This window comes from Oryctolagus cuniculus, chromosome 1 (assembly GCF_964237555.1).
Source record: "Oryctolagus cuniculus chromosome 1, mOryCun1.1, whole genome shotgun sequence".
In the NCBI taxonomy this organism is placed as follows: domain Eukaryota; kingdom Metazoa; phylum Chordata; class Mammalia; order Lagomorpha; family Leporidae; genus Oryctolagus; species Oryctolagus cuniculus.
Window position 1 is genome coordinate 986,916 of NC_091432.1, and position 17,920 is coordinate 1,004,835.

Below are 17,920 nucleotides of genomic sequence, written 5' to 3' on the forward strand. Positions count from 1 at the left end.
AGGAGCCGGGGAAGCCTGAGTGAAGGCGGCCAAGGAGTACCCACAGAGCTGAGCTGCACACCACCATCACCCCCAGGTGGGAGCACACAGGAGGAACCGGGCAGCCTGAGTGAAGACAGCCGCGGCAAGGCCGTGCTGTGGAACCAGACGCCTGGCAGGCCAGCCAGAGCAGCCTTCCTGGAGGCTGGCAAGCCATGAGACGGCCAAGCTCGTCACGAGGAAGAACCGGCGGGGGCTGTCCAGACCTGTCGGCGAGCTCCTGTGGTAACAAGGTACGGTACCATCCGAAACGGACAGCTCAGATCCCAGCAGCAGAACCAAGCAGCGATCAGAAACAGCCGTGCCTCGACGGCAGGCCCACGCGCAACGGTGCCGGTGCCGCAGGGCGGCGGGAGAGCATGCTCTGCCCACTCAAGTGCTAGACGAACTGGATAACCAAGTGGGGGAGTGCACCCGGACCTCAGCCGCACATGGCTGTGAAAACCGCTCCAGGGGCCCTGCAGCGCTCCACGTGCAGGGGAGCCGGTAGAGCTGCAGAGCAGCCCACAGTGTCTGACCTTGGAGCCGTGAACGGTTCCGAAGTCGGACACAGGCAGCACTGCCCAGAGAGGAAGTGTTTGACCACATTAAGTGACGGCCTTCTGTTCAGGAGACGACGCCATCAGGGAGGACACAGGCGCTGTGCCGAGAGAGGCGGCATGTACAGTCTCTCTGTCCTTGTGTGGCTGACACGTGACGCCCTCTCAGCGCATTCAGAAGGCGTGAAGATGCCAAGAGCCACAAATCAGGAAGAAAAGGTCCCCCAGCGTGAAACAGCGGAAGCCAGGGCCTTCCACGCAGGGTGAGCTCTGAAGCTCCACTTCATCAGCCTCGAGGTTGCCGGGAACGGAAGTCACCTTCGGATGCTGCCAGACGCCCACCAGCACGGCTGAAAAGGAACGCGTGCTCGCAAGGCCGCGGAGCCCCTGCAATGCTCGGGGCTGCCGTGCAGGCTGGCCGTACGCCCTGGAGACGGCAGAGCTCACCACGGGCAGCACCGGCGACCAGGGCCAGCAGTTGCACACCCAGATGTATTCTCCCCAGAAACACAGCTTCACGGTCCCCAGCAGTGGACGCAGCACGTTCTGAACACGAATGGCAACAACGCACAGTGAGGCCAAGCCAGGGACGGACGGACGGCCAGCAGGGAGCCCAGGAGCTAACGGGAGCCAGGGGTGGCAGCTCCGGGGGGTGTCCTGCGCGACTCCCTCTGCGTGAAGTTCACACGGGCAGCGCCAACCACGGCTGCCGGAAGCCAGGCTCTGGGTTATTCCCGGGGTGTCCACAAGTGTCTTCCTGGGGTCCTGCAGCTTCCCCTGGGTGCCGTTTACCTGGACCCCAGGGGGCAAAAATGCAGCCAGCCATGCACTTGAGACTTGTGTCCTAGTATGTGTGCTTTCCTCCTCACTGGAACCAGTCCCTGGCGCCTGACCTGAGGGCTGGACGGCCCAGGCCTGCAGAGGGACAGGGCCTCCTGCCCTCCCTCACCTGGGGGGTGTCCCTCGCGCCGCCTGACCAGGCCACCTTTGGCATGCTCCGGGGCTCAGGCAGAGCACCCAGGGGACCCATCTGCGACCCTCTAACCATCCAAAATGTTTCTGTGACAAAGCCGGTGCAGCGTGCCAGGTCACGGGGCCCTCCCGCGAGGCGGCTGCACGCCTCACCACATCCTCCCCTGCTGCCTGCCCGCTCGAGGGCTGAGCAGGGACACAGACCACAGGCCCTTACTGAGGACGGAAGCCCCCGCGCTGCTTTCTTCTGGACCCTCTGCCTAGCCAGTGCAGCCCCTCCCCCAGAGCTGTGGCCTCAGGACTTGGGTGGAGGGAGTGAAGCTCTAAGGTTAGGGCCCCTGGAGCCACTGCCGCTGGGCCGGTGTGGGCCCCGAGCCAGACGGAGGGCCCTGACTCCCAGCCCTGCCTCTTTCCCACTGAGCCACTCTGCCTCGCCTGAAGTTAATCAGGAGACGAGCTTGAGCCTGGCTGGGGCTGTGCGGGGCTCTGCTGGGATCCTGTGACTCATGCAGCCCTGCACTCCCCTCCTCCCCCTGGCCCCGGGCAGGCTCCCATGGGGCTCCCCTGGCACCTCGCGCACACAGAGGTGGGCTGAGATCTCGCAGAAGACAAGGCTCTGGTCTGGGAAGACACACTGGCCTCGTCTGTGCTCGGCAGCCCCCCTTGGTGCTCCTGGATGGCCTCTCTAGTCCCTTCTCCCCACACTTCCTGGGCTGAGGAGCACGGGCACGCACGGGGCCTCAGTGCCTGGCGCCTCTGTTGTCTGGGGGGGTGGGCCCCAGACAACGCTGGTCCCACTCAGAGCACGCGGCCCCCTGGCCCCCAGAGCCAAACGCAGGGCCAGCCTTGTGACATTTGCCCCATCTTGAGGAGGCCTGGGCTGGCCCCGGCCTCGCTGACAAATGCAGAATTCAGGAGGCAGCAGCAGCGATGTGGACGAAAGCCAGGCCGCAGCGGCCTCACTGGAAAAGAGAAACTTGAACGTCTTGGCGTGAGATTCTGCAGGGTCCAGGAGAAAGTTGAAGACATGGAAATTCTAATTAACGCGCGCGGGGCTGGTTTTGCTCAAGGATTTGTGAAACTGTCATGTCACAAGAGGCCAGGCAGGCCTGTGCTCGCCGGGGAGGTGCACCAGTCACTAGTGGCACTCTGCAGCGCCCTGGCCCACATCCCCACTTTCCCTCGGCCTCTTCCACACTTCCTAGATGCAGCCTGGGGCCCTGGCTCTCCCCCGCCCACCCTGGTCGGCACGGTGCCTCCACAGTGCTCCCCTGCAAAGACGGATGGGGTAGCCTCAGGGGCATTGGCTGGGCTGGCCCCATCTAACGCCACAACAGAAAAGACCAGCTCTCAGGGAGCGAGCATTCCAGCAGCCACCCAGCCAGGCCAGGCCAAGCCCAGTGGGCTCCCAGAGAGCCTGGCCCCGGAGGCCATCGTCTCTCCTGGGCACTCATGTGCAGACGTGTGTGATCCAGGCCATTCTGCCGGCTTGGGCGGGGCAGGGGAAGGGGAGGACCCCACAGCAACGTTCACAGCCTCCGGGGCTGCTTGGAGCGTCTTCCCAAGGTGACACTGGCACACGTCTCCAAGCTCAGTGCCCGAGGCCCCATGTCCCTGGCCTGCAGGGCACTCGTGGGAGGTGCCCTGCCTCTGCGGCATCTCCTCGGGCAGTGCATCTGGGTGGGAGAGGTGGTCCTGGGCCTGCTCTGCGCCTGGAGCTTTGTGGGGAGGGGGCCAGCGAGGGAAGATGTTAGGAGTGGTCCGTGCCCTCCTGGCAATTTGGGGAGATGGTACCGAGGCCCTGGGAGGCTGCGGGGAGCTGGGGTGGGCCACAGGGCTCCCCGAGGTGGGGATGACTGAGCAGACACTGGAAAGATGCATAGCAATGTGATGGCTGTGGATGAGTGCAGGGACCATGCCAGAGGGTGGGGCACCACATGCAAGGCACGAGATGCCCTTCAACTGCTGCACCAGCGACCCCTGACCCTAACCAGGGCCAAGCCCCTGCCATGGTGTGGGTGCTCTCGGCCTTGCAGAGGTCTCCTGCCAGTGTCCCACAGCAGGGCTCTGGGCTCAGGGAGCAGGAGGTAGATATGAACCCTTCCCTCTAGGAAGGGAGGGTCAGTGTGAGGCCAAGGCCAGCTGCCCAGAGCTGTGCTAGGGCCTGGGGCCGTGCAGGGAGCTGCAGGGTTTGCGTGGCGGGCTGGGGGAGGGGCACAGACCGCTCTCCAGTGCCTGCATCTGGCCCACTTGCCAGCCACTCCTTAGCGGTGCCAAGCCTGCTCCCCAGCTTCTCACTGCTGCTCTGCCGCTGGCCAACAGGCCCCGGAAAGGGGCTTCGAGCAGCCGCAGGGGCCTTCCCGTAATCAAGGCTGCAGTGACCTCACCTCCCTGGGGCCCTGCGGTGGGGAGAGCTCGAGATGGAAACAAAATGTGTCTTTATTTATGCTTTTAATTTGAATTCTGGAACAGGCCCAGCATGGTGATACGTTCAACATCAGTAAAATGCTGAAGAAAATGGGTCTGTTTTTTAGCAGTTAGCTCCCGCCCACTCTGCCCTCTGCGAGACACCCGTGTCCAGCCCCGTCCCTTGCAAACACACCAGGCGTGTGCCTCTTTTCCCCACACGGGTCCTTGGGCCACAGGAGCTGTGTGCTGGCTCCAAGTGTCACCAGGTGGGCAGCAGAAGGCCTGGGCTCCCTTGCCCACAGGAGGCCGAGGCTCTGAGTAAACAGGGCAGCTGCCAGGGCCCGCTTTCTCCTCAAGGCCTGGCAGGGCACTTTATGCCGTGTCCTGTCTCCCTACAGGCTCCCCAGAGTGGGCAGCACACTGACTCCTGCACATCGGCTCACAGAACCCTCGTCCCCCTCACCCGGCCCCCACCTCAGCTCTCACCTGAGGGCCACCCCACCCTCAGGCTGGCTCCTGTTCAGTTACTGCTTTGGAAGGGCCAGCTCTGGGAAAGCCTGGGTGGGTTCCAGGGCAGGGACCTGGCTGTGTGAAGATGGGTCGCCTGTGGTCTACCCCAGTAGGCCCCCCAGCATTCCCGGGAGTGCTGACCTGGGAAGGCCCACAGAGCCTCGCTGGACAGTGGAACACAAGACCCATACAGGCAGAGAGCTTGGGCTGTCCAGGTGTTTCAGGTTCCATTACCTTGGAAAGGGGCACAGAACGGCATGATGCCCTGGGCCACACAGCCACACGGTCCTGGGGCAGTGGGCAGCTGCTGGCTCCAGGGAGCTTGCAGGGTGCTGATGCCAGCGTGGGCAGCCCATACCCGCCTCCAACGCACACACCCCAGGTGTCAAGGCAGTTTCGGGCCTGGCTAGGAGCCACATCAGTCCCCAGTTCTCCACATTCACCTGGGCTTCCTGCAGGGGCCTCCTAGGGCTAGGTGGACGGCGGGTTCTGGGCTGATTCTTTGGCGTCTGCTCCATGACTAAGAGAATGAACTCCAAGAGGAGGTGACTGGCCAGGAGAACAAGAATGGCCAGGCCAAGTAGTCCCGTGAGGTCTGGGTGGTGTCTGGGTGCAAACTGTGGGGCCTGTTGGGGTTCCCAGGCTTCCTGCCATCCCCCTGCCAAGTAGCTCCGAGGCTTATCCCGTGGTGGACAGGGCACAGCGGCTCAAGCCCACAGTGCCAGCCTGGTTCTGCCCTCCTGCATGGACCTGTAGATGCCCAGCCCATCTGTGTGGAGTTGGCTCCACGGCCCCATTCCTGGGGGTGTCCACCAAGCTGTGTCGCCTCTAATTTCCAGTTACAACTGGCTTCCCGTCTCCTCCTCCATCCTTGCTGGGAGCCTGGGAAGACCGCTGGCAGGTCCTGTCTGACCGGAGTCACACATCAAGGCTGCTTGGCCCTCCCCGGGATGGCCTTCTCGGGCCCCCTGACCACGCCAGCCTCTGGCTCCACGAGCAGCCTTCAGCCCTCTGCATCCCAGGGTCCTCCGGCACCCAGAGGCCAGCTCCACAGCTGGCTGGCAGCCTCCCCTGACCAAGGCACGCGCAGTCCAGGACGGCCTGAACCCAGAATCTGAGGAACAGAACCGACGGCGGAGACAAGGAGGGGTCCAGCAAGGGACCTGAGAAGGGCTGCAGGTGGCGCGCACAGACGTTCGTCGAGGGGAGCTCCCTGCAGGGCGGCAGCAAACGAACCCGCGTGCCCCACTGACCCCAGCAGACAGCCGTCCCCGCTGGGTGCCCCTGCCGCGGGGGGATCACAGCCTGGCTGGGCACCGAGGACCGGCCTGGCGATGCCGTGGCGGCGGGGGAGGACGGGCATGCATCCCAGGCCAGCTGTGCCTCGGGGCAAGGCCAACTGGAAGGCGTGGAAAATCAGCCACTTGCTCCACCTGAAGGAGCCCCTGAGGACAGCAGTGGCAACTGGCAGACAGAAGCCGGCATCTGCCCTGTGGCTTTGGCCAGGGTTCCACTGGGAGACGCGAAAACACAACGTCGCCCCTTTCTGGGGAGCGGGGGAAGGGGCGTGCGAGAGAAAAATAACCTCAGACGCGCAGAGCACGGACGCAAGTGGAAAGCAATCAGTCTGCTTTCCCATAAATCAGAACAAGAGGACCCTGTTCCCAGCCGCGGGGGAATCCCCGCTCTCCTCCTTGCCTGGTGCCTGGGTGCTGGGGCTGGGCCCCGGTGGCCAGCGGCCCTGGCTTCCTGAGGCAGGTGATGGCTGGCAACCTCTGGGCAAGCAGACGGCGCCCTGGTTGGAAAGGACCCCTCCCCTGGTGCGAGGCTGCCCTGTGGCTGCCTGGGCACGCGGGCACTCACTGTGACACGTGGGTGATGGGGGCCAGCAGCGTCTCCCCTTCCAGATCCAGGTCCTCGGCGAAGCTGTTGGTTCTCAGGAACTGGGGCGTGCTCACTTCCAGCAGCGCGGGGCTCTTCCTCACTGTGGGCAAAGTGTGGGACATAGCAGGTTAGACCCAGGGTGTGCTAGAGTTCCCGTCAAGTGCCCTCCCCCACCAGCCACTGCCACGAGAAGGAGCCATGAGCTCGCACACCAAGTGATTTGTGGAGAGTGTGCCTGGAAGCTACAGCCCTGCTCAGCCGAGACTCAGTGGTCAAGGAAAACACAGGCCAGTGTAACTGGGCCTGGCCTGAGCTCAGGTTGCCCAGGCAAGATGGAGCACAGAAGGGAGGCAGGAAGAATGTGGCTGAGATTGTCCTGGAAAACAGTATTTGAAATGGATGCACGGGCTAACGGCAAAAGGACTGTCAGGATCCCTGTACTCTAGCTGGCAAGTTAGGGTCCTACCAGGAGGCGGGGAGGGGTGAGGGTGAACACTGTGGTCAGGGACATCGGGATGAGATGCGGTCAGCTCAGTACAGTGTTCACAGGGACACACACGTATGAACACTGGGCTACGTGCATGCACCTATGTCCTCGCTTTGCCCACTGAGAGGAGACAGAAGCCATGACACACCGGTGGCAAGGAGCACACCTAGTCCAGACGCTGTTTCTAAACACCGTTCATTCTCCAACGAAAGGAACGCTTCTGGCTAAACGGGGGACTCCAGGGCCAGGGCCACACAGCATGAGTGTGAAGGCTGGCGTCGTGCCAGGAAGGAAGGGGCTGCTAAAACATCAATGAAAAGGATGGATGACCAAGCCAATGACCAGAGCTGGAACAACTGGAGCAACGAAATAACCATAGTGTTGGACTGTAATGCAAAGATATTCCCAAGTCTATTCTGATAAAGTTTAAAGAGAGGACAGGGACAAATTTTTCTTACAGAATTCCAAGTAAGTGTAGAAGGCATGAAGAAAATGGAAATGTACCAGCAGTAGTGTTTGCTACGGGAAATAGCCGTGGATGAATGCTAAAATTAGAAGACGAAAGTTTAGGGAGACACTTCAAAGTATCCCCCCACCCAGAACATGTTTTCATTGCTGTGGTGGTTTGAGCAAACGTGCACAGATTCTCTGATGCTTTCCTGCAGTGAGCTCCCCTCCCCTCGAGTTTTGGTTGGACTTAGTGACTTGCTTCGAAAGACTGGACCATGGAAAGGGAAAAACAGCAAATCGGTTACAGGGGAGGAACCCGTCCAGCATCATGCTAACCAATCAGGTCCAGGCTGACATCACTGATGACAAATTAAGTTGATGTCATGGAGTAGTGACAGGACGCGATGAGAAAAATTAGCTCATCTTGGTGACTTTCTTCTTCCAAAGCATGAACCGTAGTCTAATCCTTTGAAATCACACAGACCCAGACTGAGTGACACCGACACTCAACCAGTGTTCTTCAGAAGTCATGAGGTCGTCTCAAGGGCACGAAGAAGGTGACTTGAAAAGCTGTCAGAGAGCAAGAGGAGATTACGGACACTGCTGCAAAAACAGAAGCCTGACTCTACCGTGGGGTCACGAAGCACACGGCGTCGGGCACCTGGGGTCAGTGAGTGACCTGTCTCTGATCTGCACAACGCACCGTGCAAGCCGGCGACACGGAAGCAAGGACCCTGTGTCCCTCTCTTCCGTAACAAGACCAGACCCCGAATGCAGTGGAGCCTTACATATAAAGCTTTGATGACAACACTGAAGAGGACATAAGCACATGGAGAAGACTCAGCACTGGAGAGGTTCTCTCTCAATGTTAGTAAGTCTCTCCAAATCTCAGTGAAAGTCTCAGGCTGCACACGTGAGGCTCCTGACCAGATGATTCAAGAACTTACTTGGAAGCGCAAACAGCCAAGAACTGGCAGTATTCTTGGAGAACAGAGAGAGAACTTGATCTACCCGACATCAGGGCTTCTTCCAAAGCTGTCATCATTAGGCCAGCATGGTGCCGATGCAAACAGACACACGTGAGCCGACAGGACAGGACCAAGCATCGGGAAGTAGCCCCGGCCCTGATGACGGACGCTCACGTATCGAGGGAGCGGCATATCACAGGATGAGGATGGACTTGGCAGGAAAACATCCAAGGGGAACCGGCTACCTGCATCGGGGAAGCATGCTGGGCCCTGAGCGACCTCACGCACGAGGGTCCGTTCCTGGCGTTCTAGGGGATCATGAAAAGCAAAGCTATAAGGCACGTATAAGACCTCATGGCCAAAATACATCTTAGCGAAAAGAACCATGAAACAATAGTTCCCACAAAATACAAAGAACTCCCTCTAGTCACTAAGAAAAATATAAATGACCTCATTAAAAAATGGCCACCTCACAAGCACATCACAAAAGTGCAATCCAGAAAGGCCAGTGAGCACATGGAAAGGTGTTGCGCCTGACTAGCAATCAGGGGACGTAAACAAACTCCGCGCTCCCGGCGAGGGCAGGGCAGACTTCCACCGGAAATGCACAGACGCCACTGAGCCGTAGCTGGGCAAAGGGGTCCCTGCCCGCGACATCCTCGGAGGACCAAGCGAGGACCGGCGAACTCAGGTCTACAGGCCCGTGGCCCGTGCGTTGCTTGTCGCTACTCCCATGCTAGGGATCTGGGGCTGATTCGAGTACCCTGGTTTACATTATTTAGCTGTCAAATGACAGATCTAAAACTTGATCCAGGATTCAGGTGTTCCTTTGCAGAAGACGACACATGAGCGCGTACTTCAGTGTCTAGGTCACTTGTGTATGGAAGGAAGGAGCGGATGGCACAGTCAGGACGGAACGAGAGTTGTTTTCCAGATCCCCAGAGTGACAGGTGCTGTCTGTGAGGCCTGAGGGCCAAGGCTGAGCTACCCCCTGAGAAAGGCGCAACCCTGGTGCGTGCGCATCAGTTGGCTGCCGGGAGTGGGTGGGACCTGCACCTGCCAGAAAGGAATGTGTGCTCTTTGGTTTAATCCTGGGAAGGGCACATGTGGCCCCTGCAGTGAAGGGCACAGCGTGGAGGGGGGGTTCCACAGGGCTGTTTATCCAAATCAAAAGGAGAAGCTGTGGTCTGTTCACTGGTGTTGGGGGGAGACTGGAGGGGCTCCCCTTCCATGGGGAGGCAGTGACAGGGTGGGCACCTCTTTGCTCCCACCTGCAGTCAAAGCCAGGCCAGGCATCTAGAAGGTGGTGGAGGGGACTTGGGGGTAGAATTCTGCCCCTCCCAGATGTAGTGGTGCTGCCCTCTTCAGGCAAGGACCTGGGGCAACTGGTGCACCCCAAGAAGCCCAACCACCCGCCACCCCAGCCCCGTGCACAATGAGCTCAAACTTAATCTTTCAGAAAGATGAGCAGTCACCAGACAGCTCTGAACCTGCAGCTGCAGACAGGCCCAGCCCAGGAAGGACTCGAGGAGGCAGCTCATGTTGACACCAGGCCCCACAGAGGGCACAGGGCAGTGCTGGATACCTGCTCCTGAACTGTCCCAAGTGCACGGCTCTGGGAAAAGCACCATGGCCTGGGGACAGCAAAGTCACACTTTCCTGAGACGGTCCCAGAGTTCTACGCTTTCATTCTCTGGCCGCCTTTGCCTGTCAAGGCCAGAGTCTGGGCCTAGATTTTCAGAGCAGAACAAAACAATTTTGTTTTCTAGGAAAATGGGAGGTCTGGGATGGCGAATGCTGCTGCAGGCGTGGTAACTGCCCCAGCTGGGGCCGCCGGCTGCCAAGTCTCACCCTCTCTCAGGAGAACCAGAACCACTCAGCCCAGCATCTTCCCTCCTTGCCCATGGACCTGCTCAACTGGGAGATCTTCATCTCATTGAAAGGGTGTAGGCAGAGACACTGGGAGGAAGCGGATCGAACGTTACGTCGTGTCTGGGCAGGCGGAGTTCAGGCACCTCTTTTCCTTCCTTGGCGCACTTGTGCCTTCTATTTGGAAGAGCAGTGTCACAGGACAGGAAACCGTAATTTGTGGAAATCTCCCGGATTCGTGTCTCACTTGGTCAGCACATGGCCCTTTGTGTGCTATCCTGATAGCAGAATTCATCAGCTCACCCTTTGTCCTCCACACGGCTCACAGCTGTGACGAGTCCTCCCTGCCACACGGACCTTCAAGGGCTGCCCCGAAGGGTGTCAGCTCCCACTTCCCTGACCTCCACAAGCACCAGGTAAGCATTCGGGCAGCAAGTGTCTACCCAGGCCGGCCTCTGCCCTCTGCCTGCAGGACAGTCTTGCCTAGGGCGGAGCCCTTCCACAGTAATGTCCCCGGCTGCTCATCCCGTGCCCCCTCCTGACTGACTAAAATCTTGCCTGATCTCTCAGGTGAGCCCAAGCCTTCTCGCTCTACCAGCTTGCTGAGGCCCCAGTGACTGCCCCTCCCCGGGTGGCCGTGGGATACATGTGCCCGGCCCTCCCCCAAGTCCTTCCAGGGCCTTGGCCCAGGTGGATCCGAGCCAGCCCCTGCCAGGGGGATAAACAGGAGCTGTTCCTGCCCTTCCTGGGGCCCCTCAAGGAATCTCGCCCTGCACTGCCCCCGGGATGGAGATTCCCTAAAGCTCTACGGATCCTGCACTGTGACGGAGCAGCCTCCCCAGGGCATCCGAACAGCTGCAGCCAGGCTCTGCGTGACTCTGCTGAGCCGCAGCCCACAGCCTGTGCCAGCTGCCTGTGCCCGGTTCACAGCCCTCGAGCCAGAGCGGCCCCGCCACCACCTGTGTCTCTCCTCAGAGGCGAGAAGCAAGGGACGTGGAGAGAACGTGCAAAAGCCATTCCCACGACAGCTGCCAGGAACCAGGCGCGGTGAAAGCGCACACGCACAGCTGGCCTCCAGCTCCGACCAGGGAAATACCTTGCCTGAGTGCGCACCTGTTGTTTTCGCCTGCCCACAGCCAGGCCTGGCTCTGGGAACAGAGTCTGGATCTTCCCTGAGGGCCCCTCTTTTCCCACTCCCAGTGTGTGGGGTTAGGTGTCCCCTGGATATCCCCAGCAGCAGCACTGTGGCGTGGCCCAGGCCTGGCTGCAGGTCCAAGGGTGGCTCTTGTGCTGGCTGGGGCTTATCAGAAGCTGGCCCGACTCCGGCAGCTGCTGTGGGGAAAGCCATGGCAGAGGCAGGCTGGTGAGCACCCACGGGCAAGCGGCTGCCAGAGGCCACGGCCGGCCCAGGGGCCGATGGATGGAAGGGGCGAGGAAGCGGGGGGAGCACGAGAGGGGAGAGTGAGATCCTCACTGCCCTGGGGTCCAGCTGTGTCTGAAACAGCTGGCTCTGAACGCACGAGCCAGAAAAAGGTCCCTTTGTCCTAAAGCTAGTTTGGGTGGGGGTTCCACCATTTGTTACCAAGAGATTCTTCAGGAATGTGTGACAAACGTGAGGCTGGCGTGTGAGCCTGAGGAGATGTCGGTCACGAAGGAACTGCGCTGTACCTCCGGCCCTCACGAGCCTGCAGCCCCGGGGACCTCCGGGCCAGGGTCCCGAGGGCTGGTGGCTGTTTCTGCTGCCCCCCAGACCCTCATCCCCCGAGACCTTCAGCATGCCCCGCCCACGCCCTCGTGGAGGCAGCTGTGTGGAGCAAATCATGGACTTTGCTGGATCCCACACACGGTCAAGGTTGTGACCACAGACATGACCCAAGGGTGCTTTCAGGCAAGCATGATGTCACAGAGCCAAGGGTGGCCTTTGCGATCTCCAGAAATCCCAAGGCGCATGCGGGCTTTCCACAGCGCCACTCCTCCCACCCCTGGCCAAGGGTGGCAAGCCCAAGGACACACACATCTGGAGGGGGAGCTGAAAGGAGTCTGCTGGCCCAGGGTAGGGTCTAGAGAGGGGCACTCGAGCACAGGCGACGGGAAGAGAGCGGCAGAGCCACCCACACAGCCCCGTCAACCCGCCTGGGCCTCCATGCTGCAGGAAGTCACTGGCCAGGTCTCCCAAGACACAGTCTCAGGGAAGGTTCCAGGCAGCCGAGCAGCCCCAGGAAAGTCTAATACACAATGGAATCTGGGTTAAGCACGCTCTCCTCCAGGAGCTGAGCTCACACGGCATTCCCCAGAAACCTCTGGAGAGGTGGGGAGGGAAGTTCCTGGAGGCCTTGGGATGAAGAAAACAAAAAAGTGGCCTTGATTCTCAAGGCCAAATTACACAGGAAGAAAAAAATGTTTTAATCTAATTAAGAGGCATCTTTTCACCTTCATCACAGCACCGCGGAAATGAGCCAGTTCTGGCCTTCACACGAGAATCACAGCGATCAGCGAGGGCGAAGCCTCGGACGCCGCCACAGATGTTCTCAGGACGCTGAGTGCGAATGAGCCGCAGGCCTCCTCCTCAGCATCCGGCTGCAGCCCTGGCCACCAAATCCAGACATCTGCTGGGGCCCCACCCCCGGGCCCCGGGGGCGCACGCTGCCTCCCAGCCAGGCCAGACCCCAGCTCTCTGGGCTCTCCGTAGCTCCTCGGGTAGACCCTGGACAGTGAAAGCCACCCCAGAGCTGGGGGCAGGGGGCTTAACGTCAACCTGCTGTGAACTGATGTCAAAAGCAATCAGCTCAGCCTGGCTCCCCACCCCTGCTGGCTGCAGGAGGGCTGTGCATAGCAGGGGGCTTGGGGCCTCAGGGGTGCCTCTCAGCTCTGACCCCACCTTCATACACGCAATTTCCCGAAAATCCACGGTGGCCTCTGTCTGCTATGAGCCCATTCAAATGCTGTAAGACCCTTAAGGCTCTCAGGAATCGCACGGCCAACACTGGGTGAATTTCCTGGGAGCAGGGAAAACCTGCAGCAGTGAGGAGGCTGCTTCCGTGGGAACGGCTTTTCTCGGGAGCAGAGTGGCACACAGCTAAGGTTAAACGGCTGTTGGGCAGCTCAGTAAGTCACAGAGGCCCTGTCAGGTGGCAGGCACCGGGGACAGGAAGAACACAGCACACCTAAACTTGAGGCCCCAGGGAGCACGTCTCCCCCACCACACCACGCCCCTGTGCTACACTCTGAGGCCTTACTGAAAACGCGAACCTGCCCGGCCCTCTCACGAGCACTGCCTCTGACCTCCAGCCCTGCTCACTGACACACAAGACAGTCCGGACAGGGTGGCCAGCAAAGCCTCCCTGCTGGCCAAGGACAGGAAGCACCCAGCTCTGTGCTGCTGACAGAACATCTCTAAGGAGTGTCCCTTGCAGGTGCCTGCTGTCCACGTGGAGCTCAGTGACTGGCACAAGCTTCCCCAAACCAGGCTGTGTCCAGGGCATGGACTCAACTCCATGCGACAGGAGGCTGCTGGGGCATCTAGCGAGGGAAGCAGCAGCTGGCGTTTTGGGTTTAAAGGACCCCTCCCCCCGGCTTGTGTAGAGGGGAGGCTGGTAGAGGAGGGGCAGCTCTCACCAGGGAAGAAGGCTGGCAGGCGTGGCACAGGGGCAGAAGAAAAAGGCACAACTGTAGCTTCCCAGGGCCTCTGTTGTGGTGCAGTGGGTTAAGTCACAGCCCGTGCGGCCGGCATCCTCTATCAGAGCACCCATTCCAGTCCTGGCTGCTCCAGTTCTGATCCAGCTCCCTGCTGATGTGCCAGCAAAAGCAGTAGGAGACGGCCTAAGTATGCAGACCCCTGCCACCCACATGACATGGGAGCCTCTGGACAGACTTCCTGGCTCCTGGCTCCAGCCTGGCCAGCCCCAGCTGTTTTGCCATCTGGGGAGTGAACCAGCAGATAGAGGTTCCTTCTCTCTGTCACTCTGCCTTTCAAATAAATCAAATAAATCTTATCTTCTTGACAAGCAACTTCTAGTCACGTCTGGGGAACAACAGAATACTGATCCCCTTCCCTCTGGCTTCAGTCTCCCCAGTTGCAATCCACAAAGGCAGAAAAAGCTGTGAAGCAGCGGAGTAGAGCCACTGTGCCGCCTGCCTTCACGGGCACCGGCAGGCAACGCTGGGGCTGCCTACATGAGCTGGAGAGATGGACCGAATTCCAACAGCGCTCACGGACAGTGGAGTGGAGTCAGGGAGAGAGCCTCAGGATGTGGCACCACGCAAGTCGAGGCTGGCAAGTGACATCAGCAAAAGGAGAGGAGTTGGTGTCTCCAGTGGCCACTCACTTCACAGAAACATTAAAAAATGAACAAAATGGTGGGGCTGGCACTGTGGCGTAGTGGGTAAAGCCACCTCCTGTAGTGCCGGCGTCCCATATGGGTGCCGTTTCGAGTCTCGGCTGCTCCACTTCCGATCCAGCTCTCTGCTATGGCCTGGGAAAGCAGTAGACGATGGCCCAAGTGCTTGGGCCCCTGCACCCATGTGGGAGACCTGGGAGAAGCTCCTGGCTCCCGGCTTCAGATCAGTGCAGCTCCAGCCATTGTAGCCCATTGGGGAGTGAACCAGTGGATGGAAGACCTCTCTCCTTTCTCTCTCTCTCTCTCCTCTCTCTCTCCTCTCTCCTTCCTCTCTCTCTCTCCCCTTCTCTGTGTAACTCTGCATTTCAAATAAATAAATATTTTTTTAAATAAACACAAATGCAAAACCTGCAGAGTCAACCTTGTTAGAGCGAGGGAAAGCAACCAGTGGTTACAGCGACTGAGTCACCAGCACACCAGTTAGCACAACGGCACAAAATGCCTGTGGCACCTCTGCCTGCTCTTGTGACCGCCCTAGCCTGGTGACAGTCCAGAAGATGACCGCTGGCTCCAGTGTGGGACCCTGGTCCCTAGTTTGGAGGGAGCAGGGCAGATCTCATTTTCAAAAGATTCTATGAGTTCTAGATTGTCTCTGGGCTGTCTGAATGATTGATGCTGGGCAAGTGCCTTGTTTTGCCTGGCGCAAGTCAGTGCAGGCAGAAGATGGCGGACATTCGTTGGAAACATTTAAGGCAGTAAAAGAAACGGCAATGACCTTGGAAAAGGAGTCCAGTGGAGACAGACGAGAGGACACTGGAGTCCTGGGAACTGGGAGCCAGGACATCCCATGGTGCCTGTGTATGCAGGGGCCTACACAGCCGCACCTGTGCCCAGTGCTGCACGCATTCTCAGCCCTAAACTCTTGCTTCTGGCCGATGTCTAGGGTTAATTTCAGCTCGGGGCGAAGGCCCTGCCAGGGTTCTGAAGAGCCTGGCTAAATGCTGAAGTAATACCCCAGCACAGAATCAACTTGAAAATTCTTTCTTTTCTCTGTGCTACTTTGGCTTCTGGAGTTCCCACGGAAATCTGTGAAAGTATAAACTGAAGACAAACCAGAAGAATAAGGACCATGACAAGGACACAGAGGCGGCTGCAATCCACAGCACAGAGAGAAGTCCTAGCAGGGAAGGTAGCTGATGTGCAGTGCTGTCACACAGAACCTGAGAAGTCCCAGTTTCCATATGTGGACGTATAGAGAATAAAAACGCAGGGCTCATTTGCAGGAGAAATGGTCTCTGAGGAAGAACAGACCCTGGACTACTAGACAATGGCTCCAGATAAACTGCTTTGCTATGTCCAAGAGCTACAGGAATTTGTAAAGAAAGAACTAAAAGAAACAGGAAAGCAGAATATCAATAAAGATATGTAAGTCAGGAAAAAATTCTCAAACTGAGAAGTATAATCAATGAAAACTTCACCAGAGTGTTTCTTAGCAGGGAAAAATACTTGGTTAAGGCTGAAAAGATCAAATTAAATGACCAAGTCTGAGGAGAAAGAGGAGTGAGGAAAAGTGAGCAGAGCCCGAGGGAGCTCTGGTCTGCCAGGACGCACACAAACATCAACTTGGGGTCCCAGGAGGGGGCAGACGTGCAGCAGCAGGCACATCTGATCTAATGGCCCCAAATCTGATGAAAGACACGGATCTAAATGTCCAAGACATAAAGAAACACCAAGCATTCTGAATATGGAGATTCTCTCATACATGCACACGCACATGCGCACATGCGCACACGCACACACACATGCACATGACTGACAAATGAAGACATCTGGAAACTGGAGACAGCTCCTCTCTGGAGTGAATGCCTCTCAGATCATCAGCATGCTTCTCACCAGCAAGCACGGAGGCCAGAAGAGAAGGGGATGGCATTTTTTTTAAGTTCGGTGGTAAAAAAAATTTGTCAATCAAAAATTTTATATGTAGCAAAAATTTTCTTCAAAAATAAGGGAGAAATTAAGAACTTCCAGAAAAACAAAAAACAAGGAAGCAGTTTCCCACTTGTGAATATTCAGGAAACATCAAAAAAGGAAACTCAGGATCCAAGAAATGGGCTTTAAGACGTCATCTGTCAGCATGCCACACACACAGCTCCAGAGAACACGACTACACCGCAACACTCGTCAGCACGCCACACACACAGCTCCAGAGAACACAACTACACCGCAACACTCGTCAGCACGCCACACACACAGCTCCAGAGAACACAACTATACCGCAACACTCGTCAGCATGCCACACACACAGCTCCAGAGAACACAATTACACCACAACACCCGTCAGCACGCCACACACACAGCTCCAGAGAACACAACTACACCGCAACACCCGTCAGCATGCCACACACACAGCTCCAGAGAACACAACTACACCGCAACACCTGTCAGCACGCCACACACACAGCTCCAGAGAACACAACTACACCGCAACATCTGTCAGCACGCCACACACACAGCTCCAGAGAACACAACTACACCGCAACATCTGTCACCATGCCACACACACAGCTCCAGAGAACACAACTACACCGCAACATCTGTCAGCACGCCACACACACAGCTCCAGAGAACACAACTACACCGCAACATCTGTCAGCATGCCACACACACAGCTCCAGAGAACACAACTATACTGCAATATCTGTCAGCACGCCACACACACAGCTCCAGAGAACACAACTACACCACAACACCTGTCAGCATGCCACACACACAGCTCCAGAGAACACAACTATACTGCAATATCTGTCAGCACGCCACACACACAGCTCCAGAGAACACAACTACACCGCAACACCCGTCAGCATGCCACACACAGCTCCAGAGAACACAACTACACCGCAACACCTGTCAGCATGCCACACACACAGCTCCAGAGAACACAACTACACTGCAACATCACTGTGGTTTTTGTATTTTTTTACCTCTTTCCTGTGAGACTTGAAAGATGAGTGTGTGAAACAGTAGTTACAAATTTATTTCATTTGTGTCATTTACGTCATTTGTGTCATTGACGTCATTTGTGTCATTGGCTCGCAATATGTGAAGGTGTAAATGGACACAAAAGCATCAGACGAGATGGATCCACACAGAATCTCCACTCCCCGTGCTATTGCAATTGGTATAAGCTCAGGCTAAATTGTTATAAATTAAGTGTCACGTGTAACCCCATCAAAACCACCAAAAAAAAATCCTTTAAAAATACCCAGAGGCTGGCGCCGCGGCTCACTAGGCTAATCCTCCGCCTAGCGGCGCCGGCACACCGGGTTCTAGTCCCGGTCGGGGCACGGATTCTGTCCCGGTTGCCCCTCTTCCAGGCCAGCCCTCTGCTGTGGCCCGGGAGTGCAGTGGAGGATGGCCCAGGTGCTTGGGCCCTGCACCCCATGGGAGACCAGGAAA

General features: G+C 58.0%; 1 protein-coding gene and 1 long non-coding RNA gene across 5 annotated transcripts in view; one reads left to right on the forward strand and one right to left on the reverse strand.

Annotated features, from left to right (window-relative positions):
- LOC138845490 (uncharacterized) overlaps positions 1-16,467 on the forward strand; it is a 30,960-nt gene extending 14,493 nt beyond the window's left edge. The window contains exon 2 of the long non-coding RNA XR_011382778.1: positions 77-16,467. This is a non-coding gene — a long non-coding RNA (uncharacterized lncRNA). The remainder of the gene's footprint in view (positions 1-76) is intronic.
- The window catches only part of KCNQ1 (potassium voltage-gated channel subfamily Q member 1), a 275,100-nt gene that overhangs the window by 129,331 nt on the left and 127,849 nt on the right, over positions 1-17,920 (reverse strand). For all 4 annotated transcript variants that reach the window (XM_070058232.1, XM_070058305.1, XM_070058251.1 and 1 more), the window contains one exon: positions 6,333-6,453. In XM_070058232.1, coding sequence (XP_069914333.1) covers positions 6,333-6,453 — 121 coding nt within the window. The remainder of the gene's footprint in view (positions 1-6,332; positions 6,454-17,920) is intronic.